At 50.9% G+C, this 25534-nt stretch overlaps 1 protein-coding gene across 3 annotated transcripts in view; it reads left to right on the plus strand.

Annotated features, from left to right (window-relative positions):
• The window catches only part of KLHL22 (kelch like family member 22), a 36248-nt gene that overhangs the window by 9481 nt on the left and 1233 nt on the right, over positions 1–25534 (plus strand). For 2 of the 3 annotated variants that reach the window (XM_047760741.1, XM_047760739.1), the window contains exons 3-7: positions 1175–1340; positions 11555–12273; positions 12477–12524; positions 16857–17049; positions 24409–24642. In XM_047760741.1, the coding sequence (XP_047616697.1) occupies positions 1175–1340; positions 11555–12273; positions 12477–12524; positions 16857–17049; positions 24409–24642 (1360 nt within the window). The remainder of the gene's footprint in view (positions 1–1174; positions 1341–11554; positions 12274–12476; positions 12525–16856; positions 17050–24408; positions 24643–25534) is intronic. The other variant, XM_047760740.1, reaches the window with a different exon arrangement.

Below are 25534 nucleotides of genomic sequence, written 5' to 3' on the forward strand. Positions count from 1 at the left end.
GAGGAAAAGGACGGGCATCCTGGGGACTGACGCAAACCGTCCAGAACTTTGTGATAAACACATGTCACAGGTGGAAAGGCAGCAACAGATTCACCACCTAGAGAACATAAAGTTGGACCCTTGCTTCACACCTAGCACCAAAATAAATTTCAAGCAGATCTACAATTTAATTTGTTTTGTTCGGGCCCGGGGCACACGGTTGTTCCAGGACCAGGGATTGAACCTAAGCCATAGCAGTGACAATGCCAAGTCCTTAACCAGTAGGCCACCAGGGAACTCCCTGGATCCACAATTTTGAATGTGAAAGGTGAAACCACAAACTAGAGAAAACGTGGAGGAATATTTCTAAAGAAATCTCAGAAGGAGAAAGCCTCTCAGGGTTTTACACAGAACCCATAGGCAAGAAAGAAAATGGTAAGGGAGTTCCCATTGTAGCTTACTGGGTTAAGAACCTGACTAATATCCATGAGGATGTGGGTTCAATCCCTGGCCTTGCTCAGTGGGTTAAGGATCTGGTGTTTCTGTGAGATGTGTAGGTCACAGACATGGCTCAGATTCAGTGTTGCTATCTATGGCTGTGGTGTAGGCTGGCAACTGCAGCCCTGATTCAACCCCTAGCCTGGGAACTTCCATATACCACAGGTGTAGCAACAGACAAACATCTGCATGGCAATAGCATCATAAAATCAAAGGATTCAGGGTTAAAAAAAAGAAATTCAACTTAGTCCAAAAAGTACAAGTTTCTTTAAAATGGCAAGACAGAGTCTAACAAAAAACGGGTAGAGCATCTGGACTGTTTAGAAGAGAACATAGAAACAATCCTTGAACCACTTATATCTCAATTCCGGTCCAGACCCTACTTTGCCCAGTCCCTTCTTCCTCCTTTCCTGGTCCCAGGACCTGGGTTCCCACCCCTCTGGTTCCTCATCATGGGCCCCTTCTTCTGTCGCTGTCCACCTGCTCTCCTCCTGAGCTAGGCCCCATCAGGCTTGCATGTGGCTTCTGGGCATGGGAAATGGAGATTTCTAGAACAGCTTCATGCTTGGTCAGGAGCTTGTGGGCACCTCCTGTGGCATGACAGCCTGAGCCAGCGTCTGGTCGTGCTCAGGTGCCCCTCTGCAGGCCTGCCTGGCATCCCAACCTGTGTAACCCCATCTCCTGTCTTCCCTCACAGAGGCATGTTTGCTGGGGGGCTGAAGGAGATGGAGCAGGAGGAGGTCCTGATCCACGGCGTGTCCTACAATGCCATGTGCCAAATCCTGCACTTCATATACACATCCGAGCTGGAGCTCAGCCTGAGCAATGTCCAGGAGACGCTGGTCGCCGCCTGCCAGCTTCAGGTGAGGCTCGCCTGCTCTGAGCCAGGCACGTTTCCTAGTGCCCTCAGGGTGGATGCGGAGCTGCCCTGTCCCCCCCTGCGCTGCTGGTCCCTTCCCCGAGGCCAAGCATGTGATGTCCCGTGTGTGCTCGTGCCCTCCGATTGGCCCTGTCCGGCTCTTTGAAACTGCTGTCCTTTTCATCACCAACCTGTGAGTGCTTGTTTTCTACAGAATTAAGTTTTCTGAGGCTTTGACTGCGTGACCAAGATTTAAGCAGATAGGGTGACCCCTGGGCAGTCAACGCAGGGCAGGCCCTGCAGGCCTATGCCCTTAGGAGTCCTCATCTGGTGGGGAGACAGCTCTGCCCTCATGTCTTCCAAGTGGAATGAAGTGCCACACCCAGTTTCTCATCCCAACCTTTCCTCAGGTCAGAGCACCTCTAGGGCCATCAGATAAGGCCTGTATCGAAGGAAAAGCAGCCTGTTAGGGGTGCCTAGAGGCCTCACCTTGTGGCAGGTGGGCAGGTAGGGCTGAGCCTGGGTGGCCTTCAGGGCAGAAGAGCCTCCCCGGCTTCTAACCCAAGAGCCTATCTGTCCCCAGGCCTGCCCAGTGTTGCCGCTGTGGGAACCACTTAACTCCAGTGGTCAGCACCCTGGGGACCCTCCCTCTCTCTCCCCCGGCCCATGTCCCACGGCCATTCTGCCAGCTGCCTGGGCACAGCCTCCCTGTCTCCTGAGCCTCCCAGTTTGGTCCTCTGGTCCAGGTGTGCCAGGTTGTCCTTGTAAATGTCACCTGTAAATGTGACTGTTCTCTCTTTCCCTCCTGGTCTGTCTATCCCTTCCTCCCTCCCAGCTGCTTTCTGCCCTCCCCTGTGTCCATCACACACATTGACACCAAACCGTCTTCCCACACCTGCTTTCCCTTTCCCACCCTGGGCTCTGGGGCCGCATCTCCTCTCATAGCTCGTGGCAGAGGTGTGGTCGGTGCTCCTGGGGAGCAGCATGGGAGGATAGCTCTCACTTCACCTCCAGCAGCCTGACTTCGTTTTGCTTTGTTTTTCACATACTGGGCTTCTATGTGATGGTTTATTTGGGGTTTTTGTTTGTTTGTTTTGGGGTTTGTTTGGGGTTTTTTTTTTTTTTTTTTTGCTTTTTAGAGCTGTACCCACAGCATATGGAGGTTCCCAGGCTAGGGGTTGAATTGGAGCTGTAGCTGCCCACCTGTGCCACAGCCACAGCCACGCCAGATCTGAGCCATGTCTGTAACCAACATCGCAGCTCATGGCAACGCCAGATCCTTAAACCACTGAGCGAGGCCAGGGATTGAACCCGCGTTCTCATGGTTACTGGTCAGGTTCGTTACCACTGAGCCATGATAGGAACTCCACAGTGTTGTTTTTAAAGCACGTTTTACTTGGTGTAACCATTCTAAGTACACAGGCTCCCCAGGTCATATTTGTGTAGCCAGTGACTGTTGGTGGCTTGTCCCCCACCTGCTGTGCCCTTCATGGTGTCCCCAGGGCTGTGGATCTGAATCTCAGCCAGACTGTACCCACTGGGTCACCCCAAGCAAATGAGTTCCCTTCTTTGGGCCTCCGCTGGGGCTCCATCTCCTGGGGCTCCTGCGCGTGGGCTGGGTGATTCCTCAGTGAGACCCACAAGCAGCGAGTCCGCCACTCCGGCAGCAGAGGCAGGAAGCAGAGGGAAGGCGGCCCCACTTCTCAGGAGCTGCTCCTTAGACCCACTCACAGCCATTGGCTCTCGCCTTCTACTCATAGCCTGGTGTTCAGCGCCCTGGCCTTTGGGAGGTTAGAGGCAGTGTTTTAGGCAGAAGGGGCTAAGAAGAAGCACCTGCTGAGAGAGGAAGTGGATGGTCACATGAATACTTGCAGGACCTAACAAGGGAGCACAATTGGGACTTTCCTGGTGGGGCAGACGCATGCCTGGCAGTTGGCAGGTTTCCATTTAGCCCTCAGGAAGCAGCACATGTCCTAAATCAGAAAGAAAAAATTTTTTTGGTTTTGGTCTGTTTTTTTTTGTTGTTGTTTTAATTTTTCATTTTTTGTTTTGACCGTGATGTGCAGCGGCTTGATGCAGCATCTCTGTTCGCAGACCAGGTATTGAACCCAGGCCATAGTGGTGAAAGCACTGAGTCTTAACCACTAGACCACTAGGGAACCCCCCACACCAAAAAAAAATTATGGCCACACCCACAGCATATGGAGTTCCTAGACCAGGGATCAGATCCCAGCTGCATTTGTGATCTATGCCGCAGCTGCAGCAATGCTGGGTCAGGCTGGGGATTGAACTTGTGCCTGGCTCTACAGAGATGCTGCTGATCCCGTGTCACCACAGTGAGAACTCCAAAAGATTTTTTTTTCATTTATAATGATTTTTATTTTTTCCATCAGAGCTGGTTTACGATGTTCTGTCAATTTTCTACTGACAAGTTAACCCAGTCACACATAACATGTATACATTCTTTTTTTTCACATTATCATGCTACATCGCAAGTGACCAGACATAGTTCCCAGTGCTCTACAGCAGGATCCCATTGCTTATTCATTCCAAAGGCAATAGTTTGCATCTGTTAACCCCAAATTCCCAATCCATCCCTCCCCCTCGGCAACCACAGGTTTGTTCTCCACGCCCATGATTTTCTTTTCTGTGGAAAGGTTCATTTGTGCCATATGTTAGATTCCAGATAAGTGATATCATATGTTATTTGTCTTTCTCTTACTGACTTACTTCACTTAGTGTGAGAGTCTCAAGTTCCATTCATGTTGCTGCAAATGGCATTATTTTGTTCTTTTTATGGCTGAGTAGTATTCCATTCTGTATATATACCATATCTTCTTAATCCAGTCATTTGTCAATGGACATTTAGGTTGTTTGCATGTCTTGGCTGTTGTGAATAGTGCCACAGTGAACACAGGGGTGCATGTGGCTTTTTCAAGGAAAGTTTTTTTGGGGTAAATGCCCAAGAGTGGAATTGCTGGGTCATATGGTACTTCTATATATAGTTTTCTGAGGTACCTCCATAATGTTTTCCATAGTGGTTGTACCAATTTGCATTCTCACCAACAGTGCAGGAGGGTTCCCTTTTCTCCACACTGTCTCCAGCATTTGTTATTCTGGATTTATTACTGATGGCCATTCTGCCTGGTGTGAGGTGGTACCTCATGGTAAGTTTGATTTGCATTTCTCTAATAATAAGGGATGTTGAGCATTTTTTCATGTGCTTGTTGGCCATCTGTATGTCTTCTTTGGAAAAATGTCTATTCAGGTCCTTTGCCCATTTTTCAATTGGGTTGTTGGCTTTTTTGCTGTTGAGTTGTATAAGTTGCTTGTATAGTTTAGATATTAAGCCCTTGCCGGTTGCATCATTTGAAACTATTTTCTTCCATCCTGTAAGTTGTCTTTTTGTTTTCTTTTTGGTTTCCTTTGCTGTTCAGAAGCTTGTCAGTTTGATTAGGTCCCATTGGTTTATTGTTGCTTTTATTTCTGTTGCTTTGGGAAACTGACCTGAGAAAACATTTGTAAGGTTGATATCAGAGAATGTTCTGCCTGTGTTTTCTTCTAGAAGTTTGATGGTGTCTTGTCTTATGTTTAAGTCTTCAGAGTTTATTTTTGTGCGTGGTGTGAGGGTATGTTCCAGTTGCATTGACTTACATGCAGCTGTCCAGTTTTCCCAGCACTACTTGCTGAAAAGACTGTCTTTTTCACATTTTATATTCTTGCCTCCTTTGTCAAAGATTAATTGACTGTAGGTGTCTGGGTTTATTTCTGGGCTCTCTATTCTGTTCCATTGGTCTGTCTGTCTGTTTTGGTACCAGTACCACACTGTGGTATTTTTTGTTTTTGTTTTTTGTTTGTTTGTTTGGTCTTTTTAGGGCTGCATTCATAACATATGGAGGTTTCCAGGCTAGGGGTTAAATTGGAGCTGTAGCCACCGGCCTACACCAGAGCCACAGCAACACAGGATCCGAGCCTCGTCTGTGACCTACGCCATAGCTCACAGCAACACCAGATCCTTAACCCACTGAGCGAGGCCAAGTCTCGAACCCGTGTCCTCATGGATGCTAGTCGGTTTTGTTAACTGCTGAGCCAGTTGGAATGGGAATTCCAATACCACACTGTCTTGATTACTGTGGCTCTGTAATATTGCCTGAAGTCTTGGGAGGGTTTTGCCTCCTACTTGGCTTTCGTTCCTCAGGATTGCTTTGGCAATTCTGGGTCTTTTGTGGTTCCATATAAATTTTTGGATTGTTTGTTCTCGTTCTGTGAAAAATGTCATAGGTAATTTGATAGGGATTGCATTGAATCTGTAGATTGCTTTGGGTAGTATGACCATTTCTACAATATTAATTTTTCCAACCCAGGAACATGGAATATCTTTCCATTTCTTTGAATCCTCTTTAATTTCCTTGATCAATGTTTTATAGTTCTCAGTGTGTAAGTCTTTCAGCTCCTTGGTCAGGTGTATTCCCAGGTATTTGATTTTTTGAGGTGCAATTTTAAAAGGTATTATATTTTTGTATTCCTTTTCTAATATTTCATTGTTAGTATATACAAATGCGACTGATTTCTGAATGTTACTCTTATATCTTGCTACTTTGCTGAATTTGCTGATTGGTTCAAGTAGTTTTTGGGTGGAGTCCTTAGGGTTTTCTATATATAGTATCATGTCATCTGCATGTAGTGACAATTTTACCTCTTCTCTTCCAATTTGGATACCTTTTATTTCTTTTGTTTGTCTGATTGCTGTGGCTAGGACTTCCAATACTACGTTGAATAAAAGTGGTGAGAGTGGGCATCCATGTCTTGTTCCAGATTTTAGCAGGAAGGCTTTCTGCTTTGTTCCGTTGAGTATTATATTTGCTGTGGGTTTGTCATAAATGGCTTTTATTATGTTAAGGTATGTTCCCTCTATACCCACATTAGTAAGAGTTTTGATCATGAATGGATGTTGGACTTTGTCAAATGCTTTTTCTGAATCTATTGAGATGATCATGTGGTTTTTGACTTTTCTTTTGTTAATGTGGTCTATGACGTTGATTGATTTGTGTATGTTGAACCATGCTTGTGAACCTGGGATGAATCCCACTTGGTCATGGTGTATGGTCTTTTTTATATGTTGTTGGATTTGGTTGCCTAAAATTTTGTTGAGGATTTTCACGTCTATATTCATCAAAGATATTGGCCTATAGATTTCTTTTTGGTGGTATCTTTGTCTGGTTTTGGTATTAGGGTGATGGTGGTGTCATAGAATGTCTTTGGGAGTGTTTCTTCTTCTTCAACCTGTTGGAAAAATTTAAGGAGGATGGGTATAACTTCCTCTTTATATGTTTGGTAGAATTCACCTGTGAAGTCATCTGGTCCTGGACTTTTATTTGTAGGGAGTGTTTTTATGACATATTCAATTTCATTTCTAGTGATCAGTCTGTTCAGTTGATCTGTTTGTTTATTTTTTTCCTTTTTGTCTTTTTTGTCTTTTCTAAGGCTGCACCCATGGCATATGGAGGTTCCCAGGCTAGGGGTCTAAAATGAGCTGTAGCCTCTGGCCTATGCCACAGCCACAGCAACACGGGATCCAAGCCGCGTCTGTGACCTACACCACAGCTCACGGCATCGCCAGATCCTTAACCCACTGAGCAAGGCCAAGGATCGAACTTGATACTTCATGGTTCCTAGTTGGATTCGTTAACCACTGAGCCTTGACGGTAACTCCTGATCTGTTTCTTCTTGATTCAGTTTGGACAAGCTGTAAGTCCATTTCTTCTAGGTTGTCAAGTTTGTTGGCATACAATTGTTCATAGTATTCTCTTAGGGTTTTTTTATATTTCTGCAGTATCCGTTGGGATTTCTCCTGTTTCATTTCTTATTTTGTTTATTTGGGTTTTTTCTCTCCTCTTCTTGGTGAGTCTGGCCAGAGGTTTGTCAATTTTGTTTACCTTTTCAAAGAACCAGCTCCTGGTTTTATTGATTTTTTTCTAATTTTTTTTTTTTTGTGTTTTTGTGTGGGTTTTTTTTTGCTTTTTAGGGCTGCACCTGCAGTATATGGAGTTTCCCAGGCTAGGGGTCTAATTGGAGTTACAGCTGCTGGCCTATACCACAGCCACAGCAATGCCAGATCCAAGCTGCATCTGTGACCTACACCACAGCTCACACCAATGCTGGATCCTCAACCAACTGAGCAAAACCAGGGATCGAACCCACAACCTCATGTTTCCTAGTTGGATTCAATTCCAATGTGCCACTGTGGGAACTCCAATTTTTTCTATTGTTTTTTGAATCTCTAGTTTATTGATTTCCTCTCTGACCTTTATGATTTCCTTCCTTCTGCTGACTTATAGGTTTTGTTTGTTCTTTTTCTAATTCATTTAGGTGTTGGGTTAAGTTCTCGATTTGAGATTTTTCTTCTTTTTTGAGGAAGGCCTGTATTGCTATGAATTTCCCTCTGAGCACTGCTTTTGCAGCATCCCATAGATTTGGAGTGTTTGTGTCTTCATTATCATTTGTCTCAAGGTATTGTTTAATTTCCTTCTTGATTTCCTCATTGACCCCTTGGTTTTTTAGTAGCATGTTGTTTAGTCTCCATGTAGTTAGTTTTTTCTCATTTCTTTTCCTGTGGTTGATTTCTAGTTTCATGCCATTGTAGTCAGAGTAGATACTTGAAATAATTTCTATACTCTTAAATTCGTTGAGGTCCCTTATATTGCTTTCATGTTTTTTCATTTGGTTTTCTGTCTGCAGTCCTGATTGGGTGATTTCCATTATTCTATCTTCAAGTCACTAATTCATTCCTCTGCATTATTCATTCTGTTCTTTAGTGCCTCTAGCTCAGTTTGTGTCTCTGCACATGAATTTTCTAACTTTTTTATGTCCCTCCGTATATTTTCCAGTTCCTTTCTAGAGGGATCTGCAGGAGTTCCTGTCGTGGCGCAGTGGTTGATGAGTCCAACTAGGAACCATGAGGTTGTGGGTTCGGTCCCTGCCCTTGCTCAGTGGGCTAACGATCCGGCGTTGTCGTGAGCTGTGGTGTAGGTTGCAGACACGGCTCGGATCCCACGTTGCTGTGGCTCTGGCATAGGCCGGTGGCTACAGCTCCGATTCGACCCCTAGCCTGGGAACCTCCATATGTCGTGGGAGCAGCCCAAAGAAATAGCAAAAAGCCAAAAAAAAAAAAAATTAAAGGGATCTGCATTACTGTTCATATCCACTCTTAATTCCTTGAGTATTTTATTTTATTTTCCTTTTTTTCTTGTCTTTTTGTTTTTCTATGGCCATACCTGTGGCACATGGAGATTCCCAGGCTAGGGGTCCAGTCAGAGCTGTAGCTGCCAGCCCATGCCAGAGCCACAGCAACATGGGATCTGAGCTTCGTCTTCGACCCACACCACAGCTCTCAGCAATGCCAGATCCTTAACCCACTGAGTAAGGCCAGGGATCAAACGTGCAACCTCATGGTTCCTAGTTGGATTTGTTAACCACTGAGCCACGATGTGAACTCCTCCTTCAGTATTTTCACTACCTCCCTTTTGAACTCAGTGTCGATCAGCCTGCAGAGGTCTCTTTCATTGTTTGCTGCTTCATGTGAATTCTCCTCTTCTTTTAGCTGGGAATGGTTTCTGAGCTTCCTCATCTTGCTTATGTTCTTCTTTTTCTATGAGTTTAGGGAAGCCAAACTGTAGTCTTGGAGGGCTACTTCTATGCAAGAGCACCACTTTGTAGTTTGTAGGGGGGGTTACTATTTATTTTGGTGTGGGAGTTTGAATATTAGCTGTCTCTTTCTTTGGTGTGAGCAGACTGTTATCCCCAGAGTGCTGAGTGTGTTTTCAGGGAGAAGGAGGCAATGGGTAGGGCTGGTAGTATCTGGTTGCTGGGCTCTTAACAGCAGCAAGGACCTGCAGGAAGTTGGCGCAGGCTACTCCTAGTTGCAGGGCCTTGGGAAGTGGTAATAAGCCTTAGGCAGATTTACAAGGTGCCCAGAGCATTTGGCAGTGGCAGCAGCAGGGCTTGTGAGTTCCCAGGGGAGTGAGAGCAACAACAGGTAGTGTTCAATTGCAGTGCCCTTCTCTGAGGTGATTGGAGGCGCAGGTGGTGCCTGTTCAGGGACCCCTAGTGGTAGCAGGACACGCCCACCTCTGGAGGCAGTAATAACTTCAGTGGTTTGCCCCTGCCACCTGCAGATCATGCAAGAAGCACCCTGTCTTACTTAGCCCACATAGGAGGTGCTGCACAGGCTGCTCCTAGTTTTAGGATCCTGGAAAGTGACAGAGGTCACACGTGTGGGCACTGTCCAGAGCCTTCGACAGTGGCAGCAGCAGGGTGGGTGTGCTCCCAGGATTGCGAGAGCACCAACAGGTGGTGTTCGATCACAGTGCCCTCCTTTGTGGTGCCCTTGAGATGATTGGGGCTACAAGTGGTGCTTGTTCTCTGACCGCTAGTGGTGGCAGGCCACACCCACCTCTGGAGTCAGAGATAACAAGCGGTGGTTTGCCCCCGCCCCCTGCAGACCATGCAAGAAGCACCGCTTTCTGCTTAGCCCACACAAGAGGTGCTGCACCCGCTGCTCCTAGTTGTAGGGTCTTGTGAAGGGATAGTGATCAAGCATCTGGATGCTACCCAGAGCATTTGGCAGTGGCAGCTGCAGGGCTGGTGTGTTCCCAGGCGAGTGAGAGCAACAACATGTGGTGCTTGGTTGCAGTGTCTTTTTTTTTTGCCAACCCTTGAGGCGACTGGGGCCACAGGTGGAGCCCACTCACAGGCCCCCAGTGGTGGCAGGCCATGCCTCCCTCTGGCCTCTAAGAGGACCACCGCAGTCTGTCTCTATCGCCTGTAGCTCACACAAGAGGCACCATGTCGCACTTAGCCACCCCGCTGCCCTTAGCCCACCCAAGAGGTGCCTGGCCACCCCTAGCCTGCACAGCAGCCTCCAGTCTCCCACAGCCTGAGCAAGTGGCTTCTCACCACCCGTAGCCTGCACCAGAGGGGCCCCACCCTCAGAGTTCGGGTGCAGGGAGATTCCTAGGTGGTCCGCCCCTCCTCCTCTCTCCCTCCCTAGCAATGGCACCATGCTTCTCCTGTGGGCCCAGACCTCCTGGGTTCCCTCTGCCATGGCGTTCCACTCCTCAGCCTGTGGCACACTGTTCGCCCATCTGTGGCACACTGCTCCTTAGACCCTCAGGCTGTCCCCACACAGCCAACCCTAGTCCTCTCCCTGGAACTGACCTTCGGAGCGTTAAGTCTTAGCGTCCAGCCCCCTCACAAGCATCTCAGACTGTGGTATCCAGGGCCGTGGTGCAGATGATCTAAGTAGCTCTCACTCTACCTTACCCTCCTCAGTCCAGCTGCTGTGCTTTTCTCATGACTTTGAGGTCCCTTCATCTAGGCTGATCTTTCCATCAGTTATGTGGCTTCCCAGGGTGTGGGCTCCTTTTCTCCTTCACGGCTCCCTCCAGGAATGCTAGTACTGTCCTGATTCCTTTTCTCTCTCTTTTTTTCTTTTGTTCTACTCAGTTATGTCAGGGGTTTCTTGCCCTTTCTGGAGCTTTAAGTTCTTCTCCCAGCATTCAGTAGATGTTATATGTGAGTCGTTTTGCGTGTAGATGTGCTTTTTTGATGTGTTTGTGGGAGAAGGTGAGCGCGACGTCTTACTCCTCTGCCATCTTGGTCCGCTCTCTCAAAGTCCAAAAGATTTTAAATGTTTATTAATAAGCTTCAGATTCCAGCAGAATTACTCTATGTGTAAGATTAATTTCTCAGTGGTGCTGGATAAGGGAGAGATTCCCATTTTGAGACATTCTAAAATCCTGTTTTGCAGCAGAACTCAGCAGTCCCTGGGGCAGTTTTCCTTCCTTCTTTGGTTACTTAGTCCTGGGACATCCTCACCCCACAGCCTGGTGGCCATTGTCCTGCTTCCTGCTTTTCTGGAGATCCCATGCTTTTGATCTGAGAGGCAGCTGACTTATATGAGGGGCTAGCCTCTGCCAGGTAGATCCTCTCCATGTCATCCCTGTCCTCTTGGTGAGGGATCAGGTTCACCGACCACTTCTGAGCCAAGATGTGAGCCCTGCCAGATGGTAAGCCCTAGGCATCCCCATGTGTCGAGGGGCAGCCGGCCAGCCTCTGGGTCAGGAAAGGTTGGGCAGAGGAGTGGAGCCCGCGGAGGCCAGCTATGAGCCACACACCCGCCTTGCCTTGCCTGACCTGACAGGTTTGTTCTGTTCACAGATCCCAGAAATTATCCACTTCTGCTGTGATTTCCTCACACCCTGGGTGGATGAGGACAACATCCTCGACGTCTACCGGCTGGCCGAGCTCTTTGACCTGAGCCGCCTGACCGAGCAGCTGGACGCCTACATCCTCAAGAACTTTGTGGCCTTCTCCCGGACTGACAAGTACCGCCAGCTGCCACTGGAGAAGGTCTATGCCCTGCTGAGCAGCAACCGCCTGGAAGTGTCCTGCGAGACCGAGGTGTACGAGGGCGCCCTGCTCTACCACTACTCCCTGGAGCAGGTGCAGGCCGACCGGCTCCCACTGCATGAGCCCCCCAAACTCTTGGAGACCGTGCGATTCCCCCTCATGGAGGCCGAGGTCCTACAGCGGCTGCATGACAAGCTGGACCCCAGCCCACTGAGGGACACAGTGGCCGACGCCCTCATGTACCACCGGAACGAGAGCCTGCAGCCCAGCCTGCAGGGCCCTCGGACCGAGCTGCGGTCGGACTTCCAGTGTGTTGTGGGCTTCGGGGGCATCCACTCCACGCCATCCACTGTACTCAGCGACCAGGCCAAGTACCTGAACCCATTGCTGGGAGAGTGGAAGCACTTCACTGCCTCCCTGGCCCCCCGCATGTCCAACCAGGGCATTGCCGTGCTCAACAACTTCGTCTACCTGATTGGAGGGGACAACAACGTACAGGGCTTCCGCGCCGAGTCCCGGTGCTGGAGGTAGGGGCCTTGGCTGGGCAGTGCTGTCACGTGGGGGTCGTGAGCCCAGTGGCTGCCAGGCATGGCGCCACCGGCCAGCACAGTCAGCCTCTCGAGTTGGCCTGTGGCTGTTCCATGGAGTCTGGGATGATTGGGAGAAGGTGGTGGCAGTGAGTTGGAGAGGGGCCTGTGATGCTGCCTTGTGCTCTTGTCTTCCTCCTCAGGAGCCCACTCGCCCGCAGCACACACACACCCGCCCCTCCATCTTGTCGGTGAGAAGCTGGCTTGTGACTGCACCGGGCTGATGGGGGCCTCAGCGGGAAGGGCCGTTGGCCTGGGAGGGATGGGCCTGGCCGCCTTGCCCTCCCTCTGCCTCACGCCTCTCATCCCTGCCTTCCCCTGCCTGTCTGCTCTGTTCTGCTATCCTGACCATAGGTTCCTGATGCAGGATGGCATCCAGCCCGGGGCAAGAAAGGCGCACAGGCGCCGAACCTCAGGCCAGATCCCCCTCTGCCCCTGGTCCTGTCGTCAGCCACATGCTGGGCGTGACGTCTTCAGAGGAGGCGGTGGTTTCAGTCAGTCCTCATGGAGGCAGTGATCTCACAAGCCCACTTGTGTGACCTGAGCAGGAGAAGCAGTGCAAGTCCCAACAACCTCAACTACCACTAGGTCCCCACATCCCTCCACCTTTCTGTGATCTGGTGTCTTAGGATCTGGGGCCCGTGGGAACTTCCTGCCCCACAAGGTGGAAGATGGCACTGCAGAGGGAGAAATTGCCACAGGCTTCCGGCAGCTGTGCAGGTGCCAGCCACGATCATTTCCTGCTCTGTCTTGGGGGGCAGGTCTGGCCTGGCCCTGCCCCTCCAATGGTAGCTTGGGGACCACAGGCTTCCTCTGCTCTCCCAGCCCCAGGAAGTGGTCACCTTATCCAACTGGTGAGACCCAGAGCTTTGCAGTACTTGAGGTCAAAGGGGAGGACTGGCCCAGGTAGACGAGGGTGGGCGGGGTAGCTGGGGGAGCCGCACCTTCACTTTCTCCCAGACCTGGTGCTGTCCAGTGGGTGTGGCAGCCCCAGGTTCAGGCCTCCCTCTGGCCAGGCCTCCAGAGCCTGTCCTGTCATGTGCCGTTGATGCCCGTCTCCCTTAAGACTGATGTGTTTCCCTGTGGTGAACGTGTGCTGCAAGAACCAAGCCGAACCCTGGGAAGTGCTGGTGTCGTCCTCTGTGATTGAAAGCCATAGCCTCAAACTCCAGGCAGAGGTGGGGTCACTGTGGCAGGTGGGGTTGGTGGGACCTGCTGGGTGGGGGGTGCAGAGCGGCTGGTGAGGTGGTGGGGAGTCCCCAAGTCTCATCTCTGCAGAGCGAGTTCCATTAACTTCCTGGCGGACCCTTAACACTGCCTGGTGGATCTTAGTTTGAGTTAAGAGTTTGGTTCTCTGCCCTTTGCCTTCTCATTGTTCACCACCCTCAGAATCTATAGGCTGTCAGGTATAAGATGATGAGATTTTGCAGTAAATCAGCATTTGCATTTTGAGAAGTTCAGTACTTGCTAGATTGTGTCTTAAAGCATTGTCAAAGCTCTCTTGGAACATGTTGTTCCTGCCCTGAGCTCCCACGTTTCTCTTTCCTTCCCTTGATCAAATCTGTGTGGTCCATGTGGCTTTGCCACGTTTCCCCAGCAGCAGCTCTATGGGCTGCTGGACACTGCACAGCCCTGATGCCATGTGTCCCAACCCTGCTTAGGATGAGAACTTCTTTCTGTCCTGAGGCATTTTCATGACTACAATTTTTTTTAAGTTATTTTTTGGCCACCCCACATATTTGACACATGGTGTTCCTGGGCCAGGGATCAGATCTGAGCCACAGTTGAGACCAACACTAGATCCTTAACCCACTGTACTGGGCCAGGATCAAACCTGTGTCCTGACGCTGCAGAGACACTGACGATCCCTCTGTGCCACAGTAAGAACTCCAACTGTGAATGTTTTAGAGTATATTTCAGAAAATGTTTTTAACTATAATGGACTACATCACTACTCATGGGAAGGCCAAAGTCATGGAAACTCTCAGGAGTGATAACCAAGTTCCTAAGGACCTCAAACATTCTTGTGCCAATTCTAGATTTTTCTTCCGAGTCTGCAATAGGCTGGTCCAGTGTCTACGTGAAAGTGACTAAAGGTTTTAAATCTTTATATGCAGTAATTAAGATTATCTTTATTAGAAGAAATTACTTGAGGCCTTATTCTGACGAAGTGGACATTTAAACCAACAAGGAGGAAAATGTGAGATGCAGAGCACAGTGGGGAGATAAGGAATGAGCAGAACTGTGGTTATGTCAGAATTATTGGTGTGTGGCATCTTGTGTTTGTGCTTATGTGTTTGTTTTGCTCTAAATCTCTCTCTCTTGTTTTTGTCTTTTTGCCTTTTCTAGGACCGTACCCTCGGCATATGGAGGTTCCCAGACTAGGGTCCAATCAGAGATGTAGCTGCCGGCCTACACCAGAGCCACAGCAACACGGGATCCCAGCCGCATCTGCAACCTACACCACAGCTCAGAGCAACGCTGGATCCTTAACCCACTGAGCGAGGCCAGGGACCGAACCCGCAACTTCATGGTTCCTAGTCAGATTCGTTAACCACTGAGCCACGATGGGAACTCCAGCCCTAAATCTCAAACTACAAATCCATGTGAGCTCAGCCCAGGGAGCTGTGAGGCCAGAGGCCAGAGGAATGTCCGGAGGGTCTCTCATTGGTGGCAGTGGGCCAGAAGAGACGTGGCCCAGCTGGACCTCTGCCTTCTCGGCCTCCTTGGCTCCACTCTGTCCCCATCTTGTCCCTCCACAGCACCTGCCCTTAAGCAGAGCACTTGCTACTCTGCTCCTTTTAGCCTGTTTCCCAGCCTACTTGAACAGGGGGCTCTTGCCTCAGGTCTCCACTGTGCTCGTCCACAGTGGGGGCCAGTAGTGTTTGTAGAGTGAAGGAAGGATTTCACTGCCAGTGACCTTACTCCTCCTTCAAGTCCTTGAGCAGATGGCATAATCCACTCTGAGCCAGGAGCTCCATGGAGGTCTGGGAATAGACAGGAGCATCAGTCCTCTAAAGACTTTATCATGTGCTTCGTCCCTCCTGCAGCACTCAGGCTCGGGTCTGTGTGGCCCACACACGTCCTTTCTGTCCTGTGGGCCTGTTTTCCTGGGCTCCTGCTGGCAGGGGGGCTGCAGTGGGAAGAAGCGGCTGCTGTGTGTCTACCTTGCATTTGGGGCAAAGGCTGAAATAAGGAGTGTCTGGCATAGGGCAGGGAACAGTCCTCTTTGGAAGATCTTACTGCAGAAAAATAAAACACCAGAAAAAGGCTGTAACTGTGCGGGGGCCATTGTGCAAGGGGGTTCCCATGGCAGGCACCCAGGGGCTGGTACCTGGGTGCAAGCTCAGGGAAGGGCCTGCACAGTCGGGGAAGAGGGCTTGGGGCTCAGGCTCACAGGTCCTGGCTCAAGGCTCTGTGGTCTTCTGTGTCCACTCACTCAGTGCTCCTGCCTTGGGGACAGGGAAGGGGAAGGGGCAGCCTGGGGCGGGGGCTGGGCCTGGGCTTTGAAGGGCCACAGCCACAGGGCTCAGGCATGAGGATTTGGCTCAGCTGGTGAGCACGGGGTCAGATAGAGGAAGTGCAGGGTTCCACGTAAGACAGGTGGGCAGCTAGCTGGAGGGGGTGAGAGCCATCGACAGCGTGAGGAGAGAGCACAGGGCAGTCATGGGGCACTGGACACAACTGGGCTGAGAAGGTGAAGCCCTTGGAAGCAGGAGAGTGAGGCTGGGGCAGCTCCTACAGGGGCGTGGAAGGGAGCTGCTGCCTGGGGGTTGGACTTTTTTATGAAAGTTGATGGGGAAAGGAGAAGGCGGGGCTGTGACTTGGGGGCAGCTGTGTCCCCTTGAAAGGGGCATGGAGGTGGCCTGATGTCAGGAGAGCAACCTTCAGCGGCAGCGCTAGGCTCAGCAGCAGGGGCTCCCCCCACCCCTCATCCTACTCTCTAGGCGGCCCTCAGCCCAGCAGCGCTGCTCTGGCCACTTTTCTGGAGTCCCCAGGGCCCCTCATTTGAGGTGCCCACAGCCAGTGAGGTAGTGTCCACTCCTCCAGCTGGGGAAGCCAAATGCTGCACACAGGGGATGCACAGAACTTGACAAAGGGGGCTGAGATGGGAGCCTGGTGGGCCAGCCTGAAGGAGTGCTGGCTGGAGGGCTGGAGGCTCTTGCGCCCATCCAGTTGAGGCCACAGTTGGGGGCCTCATGATTGAGAGTGGGGCTCTGGGGACCTTGAGGTGGGACAGGTGGGGGTGGAGGTGGCTGTAGGAACAGCTGTTGGGCAGCTTGGGGCACACATGTGCGGTATAGAGGCCACCCGCAATCTAACACTGGAAGAGCCTGGCTCTTGGCAGAAATCCAGGAGACTCCTGGCCCCACCCTCCAGGCTGTATGCTGGGGACACACTTGCACTCGTCATCGCCATGGTGGGTGGCGTGGCTGTTGGGGGTGTGTGCTGCTGTTGGGGCAGCTAATGGGTCTGCTGGCCGACTCAAGTGGTCAGTGACGCCTGTCCTGTGTCCCCACAAGGTACGACCCGAGGCACAACCGCTGGTTCCAGATCCAGTCCCTGCAGCAGGAGCACGCTGACCTCTGCGTGTGTGTCGTGGGGAAGTACATCTACGCGGTGGCTGGCCGCGACTACCATAATGACCTGAGTGCTGTGGAGCGCTACGACCCCGCCACCAACTCCTGGGCCTATGTGGCCCCACTCAAGAGGGAGGTAAGGAAGCCCAAGAGGGTTCTCCTTCCCGTTCCTTCCCAGGCTATGCAGAGTGAGCGGGAGGCCTGGCCAGCAAACCCAGCCCAGGTATCAGGGTCCACAACCCTACAGACTCTGCTTTTAGGTTAGGGTGTGGAACCCCTGAGGTTGAGCTAGCCACCGAGGAGAGACCTCTTCCCCAGAATTCCGCCCTCACAGTGGTCTTGTACCTTGGCTCCAGTCAGCTCCTTTAACTCTGCAGCCAAATGTAGACAGAAGATTTCCCCTGTCTATCCCTCAGCTCTGCTGGGGCACATCCACTGATGTTAAACTGGAGGGATGCTGAGAGGCGGGGCCCTGTGGCATCAGACCTACCCTACAGGCCCAGAGCTAGAAACACTTTAAAAGTTGTATTTTTTTTTTTTCAATCATGTGTATCCTACACTGTAGCTTGGTTTGTTCCAGCTTGAGGAGGAAAACTATGTTTATTGTGCAAAGACAATGCTTTCACCCTGTGCACTCGGCTGGGACCCTGGACCCAAACCCTACACAAGACCCCAGGCCAAGAGGGGGCCTTGCCAGTCCCCTGCATGCATCCTGGGTCCCAGCCTTTATGCGTAGGCTTTGTGCGTATAAGGGCTGGCGTTGTCTCTTACAGCACCTGCTCTGCCACACTGGCCCTGGGCCTTGGCAGGAACTCCTGACCCCCTGATCGTCCTCCCACCCCCCGAACCCTCCATCTTTCACCCATCCCCAGGCCCATGGCCTCAGATCTGAGGGCTATTCCTGACGGGTCCAGCTCCTCTCCACAGCCCACCAGCACCCCAGAGAGGCCAGGGAGCCCCATGGTGGCTCCTCCCAGGAAGGGAGAGCGGCCTGCCTATGGGGAGGAAGGCCCTCTGAGGGTACTTTCTCCCTGTTCAGGGGAAGGGGGTCAATTTTTTTTTTTTTGAGAAATCCCAGGGGTCCTTGAGACCTGATGGACTTGGAGGACCTGGAGCTCTGTCCTGGAGGGAGTGGTCATGTGGGAGAGGGGCTCCAGGGGCTCCCTGTCTGGGCAGTGGGGAGGCTGCACTTCTCAGTGTGGCCACAGAGGGGCAGCCTTGGCCTTCAGCCAGCTTCTCCCTTGTGTCCCAGTTCCCTTCTTCCTTTTTTCATCCATTTGTTCCTTTAGTAGCTATTTAGTAAGCACCTACTGCATATCAAGTCCTGGGGATCCAGTGGTGATAGAAAGTGACCAGCGTTCCCCCTGGGATTTGCAGCCTCACAGGAGAGGCCATTGTTAACCCCTAAACAGATGAGTGAGGTGAGCGCTGGTGGAGGGATTTGAAGGCCAAGCTGAGCGCTGCTTGGGGAGGGGCTCTGGCAGGTCAGACCTCAATGGGCTGGTCGGGGAGAGTCTGTCTGAGGAGCTGCTGGTGAGACTTGGTCCACTGGAGATGGGCGGCTGCTGGGAGAGGCAGGAAGGACCTTCTGGGCTGGACGGGCCTTCACCTTTTCTTGGAGAGGAGGAAGGGGCATGTCTGGGGGTGGTCCAGGCAGAGGCAGTGGTGGCTGTGCTGTGGGGAAGGAGGATGTGGTTTGGAGGTACACGGATCAGACATGCCTATGGGCCAGATGTTAGGAATGAGAGATGCTACCAATGCGAGCACCAAGGTGCATGGCTGGGCCATTCCCCTAGAGGACAGGGGGGTTTGGGAGTGAACAAGAAAAGGAAGGACTCCATGTGGAGCAGATAGGTATGAGATGCTGTGGACATCCCCTTGGGAGGCAGGCTCTGGGAGTCAGTTCAGGCCGGGCTGGCCGGGCAGCTGGCTGCAGCCGGCTCAGGAGCAGGCCCACAGGCCTGGGAAGTAGATGTGCAGCTGCTCCAGGAGGCCTTCAGAGTGTCTGCAGGGATGGTGGTGGGTGGGCTCACATGGCTAGCTGAGAACCCACACTCCTACCTGTCTCGGGGACCCACCCTGGCGGCACCATTAGGAACTGGTTAGGAACTGATGTGCCCCCAGGGAACGAAAGCTCCCTGCCCCAGCAGCAGCAGAGTTCTCTGGTCTCTGGCTCTCCTCTGGAAGCCCAGGGCCAAGCATTGCCTTCCTGTGTTTCTAGAGGAGAGGCGGAGGCCTCTGCAGGAGCCCTTTTCTGCTCACTTAAAAGCCTCCCCAGGGAACTTGTACCTCCAGGGAGGTGGATAGATATGTTCTTCCTAGTTCTTCCTGCTCAGTACAACCTAGAACTCTGGACAGACTTCAGGTGCAGAAATGTTGGGAGAAGACAGCAGACCAGCTAGGGGTCTGGGGACCTGAGGAACAACACCGTTCAATAATACATCTCCTGAGTTTCCTTTTTGCCTTGTGTGTCTCAGCCTCAGATCCAAAGAGGCCAACAGCCAGAAACAAACTTCAACAAGTGTATGAAAGTTGAAATCATACGGTGTGTTCTCTGACCAAAATGGACTCCAGCTATAAACCACCAGCAGGAGTTCCCTTGTGGCACAGCAGGTTAAGGACCTGTCATTGTCACTTGGGTTGCTGCTGTGGTGTGGGTTCAGTCCCTGGCCTGGGAACTTCTGCCTGCTCAGGTTTCAGCCAAAAAAAAAAAAAATTAGAAACCACCAGCAAAAAGTTAACAAGAAAATCTCTAAACAGTTGGAAACTGAACAACTCATTTCTATTATAACCCTTGGGTCAAAGGGGATAATAAAAATACTTTGATCAGAATGAAAATGAAAAAATAACTCATTAGATTTTGTGGCACCCCAGCTAAAAGGACATTTGTAGTACTATAAGTATACGTTAGGAAAGGGTGAAAAAAAATCTCAAGGCGTTCCTGTCATGGCTCAGTAGTTAACAAAGTAGGTGTGCCTACGAATCTGACTAGCATCCATGAGGATGCAGGTTCAATCCCTTGCCTTGCTCAGTGGGTTAAGGATCCAGCGTTGCCATGAGCTGTGGTGTAGGTCAGAAACGCAGCTCGGATCCTGCGTTGCTGTGAATTAGAGCAGCTACAGCTCCAATTCAACCCCTAGCCTGGAAACCTCCATATGCCTCAGGTATGGCCCTAAAAAGCAAAAAACAAACAAACAAACAAAAAAAGTCAGTAATCTAAGCTCCTATTTAAAGAACCTAGAAAAAGAAAAGAGCAAAATAAACTCTATGTAAGCAGAAGAAATAATACCAGAACAGAAATCAATAAAGTTAAAAGCAGAAAAACAATAGAGAAAAGTTCAGCTGGTTCTTTCAGAAGATCAACAAAATTGGCAAATTCTAGGAAGCTTGATGAAGAAGGAAAAGTAGACAAAATTCCAAGAATGAGGGGAGTTCCCTGGTGGTGCAGTGGGTTAAGGATCTGGCATTGTCACTGCTATAGCGTGGGTTTGATCCCTGGCCTAGGATTGTCCACATGCTGCAGGTGCAGTTAAAAAATAAATGCTGGATGGAGTTCCCGTTGTGTCACAGTGGTTAACGAATCTGACTAGGAATCATGAGGTTACCGGTTCGATCCCTGGCCTTGCTCACTCAGTGGGTTAAGGATCTGGCCGTGAGCTGTGGTGTAGGTTGCAGGCGTGGCTCGGGTCCTGAGTTGCTGTGGCTCTGGCGTTTGCTGGTGGCTACAGCTCTAATTAGACCCCTATCTTGGGAACCTCCATATGCTGCAGGAGCAGCCCAAGAAATGGCAAAAAGATAAAAAAAAAAATGCTGGAGGGGGTGTGGAGAAAAGGGAACTCTCATACACTGTTGGTGGGAGTATAAATCAATGCAGTCATTATGGAGAACAGTATGGAGGTTCCTTAAAAAACTAACAACAGAGTTGCCATATGATCCAGCAATCCCATTCCTGGGCATGCATCTTGAAAAGACAAAACCTCTAATTCAGAAAGATACACGCACCTCAGTGTTAATTGCAGCACTATTTACAATAGCCAAGACCAAGACAGGGAAGCAACCTAAGTGTCCATCCACAGAGTAATGGATAAAATAAATGTGTACATATATACAATGGAATATGACTCAGCTTTAAAAAAAATGAAATTATGCCTTTTGCAGCAACATGGATGGAGATTAGAGATTACTGTTCTAAGTGCAGTAAGTCAAATACCATATGATATCACTTATATGTGGAATCTAATGAAAAATGATACAAATGAACTTATTTACAAAACAAACAGACTCACAGACATAAACAGACTTCTGGTTATCAAATGGGTAAAGGAGGAATGGATAAAGTAGGACCTCGGGATTAATAGATACACACCTCTGGGAGTTCCCTTTGTGGCTCAGTGGTTAATGAACCCGACTGGGATCCATGAGGTTGTGGGTTCGATCCCTGGCCTTGCTCAGTGGGTTAAGGATCTGGCACTGCTGTGAGCTGTGGTGTAGGTCACAGATGAAACTTAGATCCTGTGTTGCTGTGGCTGTGGCATAGGCAGGCAGCTCCAATTTGACCCCTAGCTTGAGAACCTACATGTGCTGTGAGCGCGGCCGTTTAAAAAAATGGAGAAACATAACCATGTTTATGGATTGGAAGACTCAAGGGTGCTGGTTTTTCCCAAATTGATATATAGTGTTTAAGTCAATTCCTATGAAAATCCCAGTAAGAGTTTTCAGAGATGTAGGTGAAATTATTGAATTTATATGGAAAGGCAGAGGGTCTGGGACACCTCAGATAGCTATGAAGAACAATAAAGCAGAGTTCCCTGGTTGTCTGGTGGTTGATAGGTGGCGCTTTCACTGAAGTAGCCCAGGTTCATCCCTGATCTAGGAACTGAGATCCCACATCAAGTAGATGCTGGCCATAGCCAAAGAAAGGAGTAAAGCAGGGAGACTCCATGCACCTGGCTTTAGACTCCTGCAGACATGCTAATTAAGGCTGTGGTATCAGTGGAGTAGACACAGAGGTCAAAGGCACTGAGCAGAGAACTGGAGAGTCCCACACGAACATGCCAGCTGGTTCTGACAGAGATGCAGCAGCAGGTGAATGGAGGAAGGGTTACCTTTCAGCAAACAGTACTGGAGCTACTGGATGTCCTCAGGCAAGAGAACGGATGTTAAGGGAGTTCCCATTGTGGCTCAGCAATAATGAACCCAACTAGCATCCATGAGGACACGGGTTCGATCCTTGGTCTTACTCAGTGGGTTAAGGATCTGGTGTTGCTGTGGCAGTGGTGTAGGCTGGCAGCTGTAGCTTCGATTCAACCCCTAGCCTGGGAACCTCCATATGCCTCGGATGCTGCCCTAAAAAGCAAAAAAAAAAAAAAAAAGACGTCAACCCAAGTCTCACACCTTGTACAAAAATTAACTCAGAGTAGCATATGGACTTCTGTAAAATGTGAAACTACGTGGCATTGAGGGAAATATAGAAGAAAATATTTGCCATCCAGGGTGAGACAGTGAGTACTTAGACTTCACTCACAGCCCCTGCCCCTGGAGCACAAGCCTGAAGAGAGAATGATAATTGGACTTCTTCAAAGTTGCAAGTTTTTGTTCTGCAAAATACCATTAAGAGGATGAAGGGAGCTGCAGTGTAGGAGAAATATTTACAAAGCAGTACCTGACAAAGGGCTAGGATCTAATATGTATTGAGAACTCTCAAGGCGAGCCGGTTCTGTGGGATGGACACGTCCAAGACACTGACAGCAACAGCAGCGCACCGGCCACTAGGGGGTGCAGGTTCAAGAGCTGCTGGGAGAAAACCATGGCGGGAACTGCTGAAGTGAAAAAAACGTGCCTGGACTGAATGCTGGCAGGGCCACCAAGAACCTGGGTGGCCCATAGGGTGCTGGTGGCGTGTGAGTGGTGTGGCCACGCCTGGAGAGTTTGGAGCACCTTTAGAAGTAAATTTCCGGGAGTTCCCGTCGTGGCGCAGTGGTTAACAAATCCGACTAGGAACCATGAGGTTGCGGGTTCGGTCCCTGCCCTTGCTCAGTGGGTTAACGATCTGGCGTTGCCGTGAGGTGTGGTGTAGGTTGCAGACTCGGCTCGGATCCCGCGTTGCTGTGGCTCTGGCGTAGGCCGGTGGCTACAGCTCCGATTCGACCCCTAGCCTGGGAACCTCCATATGCCGCGGGAGCGGCCCAAGAAATAGCAAAAAGACAAAAAGACAAAAAAAAAAAGAAGTAAATTTCCAACTACCATGTGCCATCCTGGGCATTTACCCCAGAGAAACAAAAACTCAGCACAGATATTAGAGCAGATTTATTTTAACAGCCAGAAACTGGAAACCAATTGGATGTCCTTCCGTGGGTGAGGGGCTCATCAAGTTGGCAGGTACACATGTGACAGGCAGGAAACTCGGGCACCATGCCTGAGCGGGTGAGCAGGTCACAGAGGCTATGATCCAGGACTCCACTCACCTAACCCTCTGGAAAGGATGGCATGGGGGAGAGGTGGCATTGCAGGGACTGAGGGAGGGAAGTGGGTATGGCTGCAACCGAGGGCTCCTTGTGGAGACGGAACACTGTGTCTTAAGTGTCAGGGTCAGCATCCTGTGATGTGCCGAGTGAGGTGCTGCAAGGCTGTGGTATGCTGAGGTCCACTGGGTCCTGGGTCCTCTGACCCAGGAGCATCAGGGTGAAGGATGCGGGGCCAGAGGGTCCATGTAATTTCTTACATGTACGCAGGATAGAAACTTTGAGAAAAGCACCTCCCCAGATCCCCACCATTGATGGGTGTCCTGCCCACAGCTCTGTCCCCTTCCTCCCACCCTGTCTACCTCACCAGCCCCTGGCCGTGTCTCCCACAAGGCATGCCCTGTGGGGCCCTCTCCCCGCAGGGCACACACCCAGCAGGAGGGCCTTGAGGGCCCTGAGAGAGGAGGCTAGGGGGCTGGCTGGGCAGCAAGGATGTGTCCCCTGGGTGCTGTGGGCAGGGGTATATTCCCCCCACACCCATCACTCAAGATTGTTCTTTTTTTTTTTGGCTCTGCCTGTAGCATGTGGAAGTCCCCGGGCCAGCGAGCGAACCTGAGCCACAGCAGTAACAAGGGAACTCTAGATTTTTTTCAAGATTTTTCTTAGAGTTTGCATCTCACTTTTATGCTCTTCATGTGCTATTGTTTGTTTGTTTTGCAAAAAAGCAGATTTCAAAAGCGGGGTCTGAAGGCTGGAGGATTGGGTGGCGCTGGGAGTGTGGAGGGCTGGGGTGACCAAGGGTCTCTGAGGATAGTGCTTTGGTGCCCTGTGGGTTCCCCCGTGCAGGGGACAGATTCTCTTCCTCCCTTGTAGAAGCTCAGCGTGACCTTTGGGTCCTGGGAAGGACCCATGGGGAAGGGCCCTGCTGGGTGATGGCTGCCTGGGGGCGGAGCTGCAAGGTGAGGGGCCGCTGTGGAGTGATGCTGGGCGGGCCCCACCGTTGACCCCACCACCCTCTCCCCTCGGCTGCGCAGGTGTATGCACATGCGGGCGCCACGCTTCAGGGAAAGATGTACATCACCTGCGGCCGCCGCGGGGAGGACTACCTGAAGGAGACCCACTGCTATGACCCAGGCAGCGACACCTGGCGCCCTCTGGCCGATGGGCCTGTGCGGCGCGCCTGGCACGGCATGGCCACCCTCCTGGACAAGCTGTATGTGGTCGGGGGCAGCAACAACGACGCTGGCTATAGGCGGGACGTGCACCAGGTAAGTGATGGGGCTGCCCGCACACGGTGGTGTTCCTTTCCCTTCCAGTTGTGGCTGGCGAGGAAGGAATTGTCAGGTGGGGCTTCTTCCTTTTAGTAGACTGTTTTGTGGTGCAGCCTTGGGTTCACTGCAGAGTTGAGAACCACTCACTGAGAACTCAGCCCCACCAAGTTGGGAGCGCCCGGATGGGGCCTCCAGTGTGGAGAACCACTGGCTTCTAAGTGTCTGGTTTTCTGTTACTGCTGTGACAGATCACCGCAGGTGAGCAACTAGAACAACAGTTCCACGTCTATGGGTCTCACCTGGTGAAAAGCCAGGGGCCACCAGGGTCTTCCCTTTGTGGAGACCTGGGAGAGTCTGTGTCCTGCTCACTTGGTGTCAGCAGAATTCAGTGTCTTGTGGTTGCAGAACTCAGGTCCCAATTGCTTGCCGGCTGTCGGCTGAAGCCCTTCTCAGCATCTAGAAGCCTCCACGTCCCATCCTAGGCCCCACTTCTTTCATGCCAGCAGCCCAGCTTGTCCCCTTCTGCTCCCGTCAGACCTTCCCTTCTGTTCTCAAGGTCTGTGTGATGAGGTGGGTCCATCCTGAAAGTCAGGAAAACCTTGATGTTCAGGTCCTAGTACGCCTGCAGAGTCCCTTTGACCACATGAAGCACCAAGGGCTCCTTTGTTGACATTCCCGCTGCTGCAGCTGCAGAACCACAGGCCATGACTGTGGAGTCCGAGGGTAGTGTCTGTATGGCACTTGCTAACTGCACAGTGCTGTCCTGGCTGGTCAGGCAAATGCACAGTAGGACGGCTTCACTGTACCTTCTTGGGCTTTGTGCCTTTTCTTCCCCCAGCTGCTAGTTTGTTCCTGACGTTTCATTTTGCATTTCTTGGGTTATAGAAGA

The sequence above is a fragment of the Phacochoerus africanus genome, chromosome 15 (assembly GCF_016906955.1).
Source record: "Phacochoerus africanus isolate WHEZ1 chromosome 15, ROS_Pafr_v1, whole genome shotgun sequence".
Taxonomy (NCBI): domain Eukaryota; kingdom Metazoa; phylum Chordata; class Mammalia; order Artiodactyla; family Suidae; genus Phacochoerus; species Phacochoerus africanus.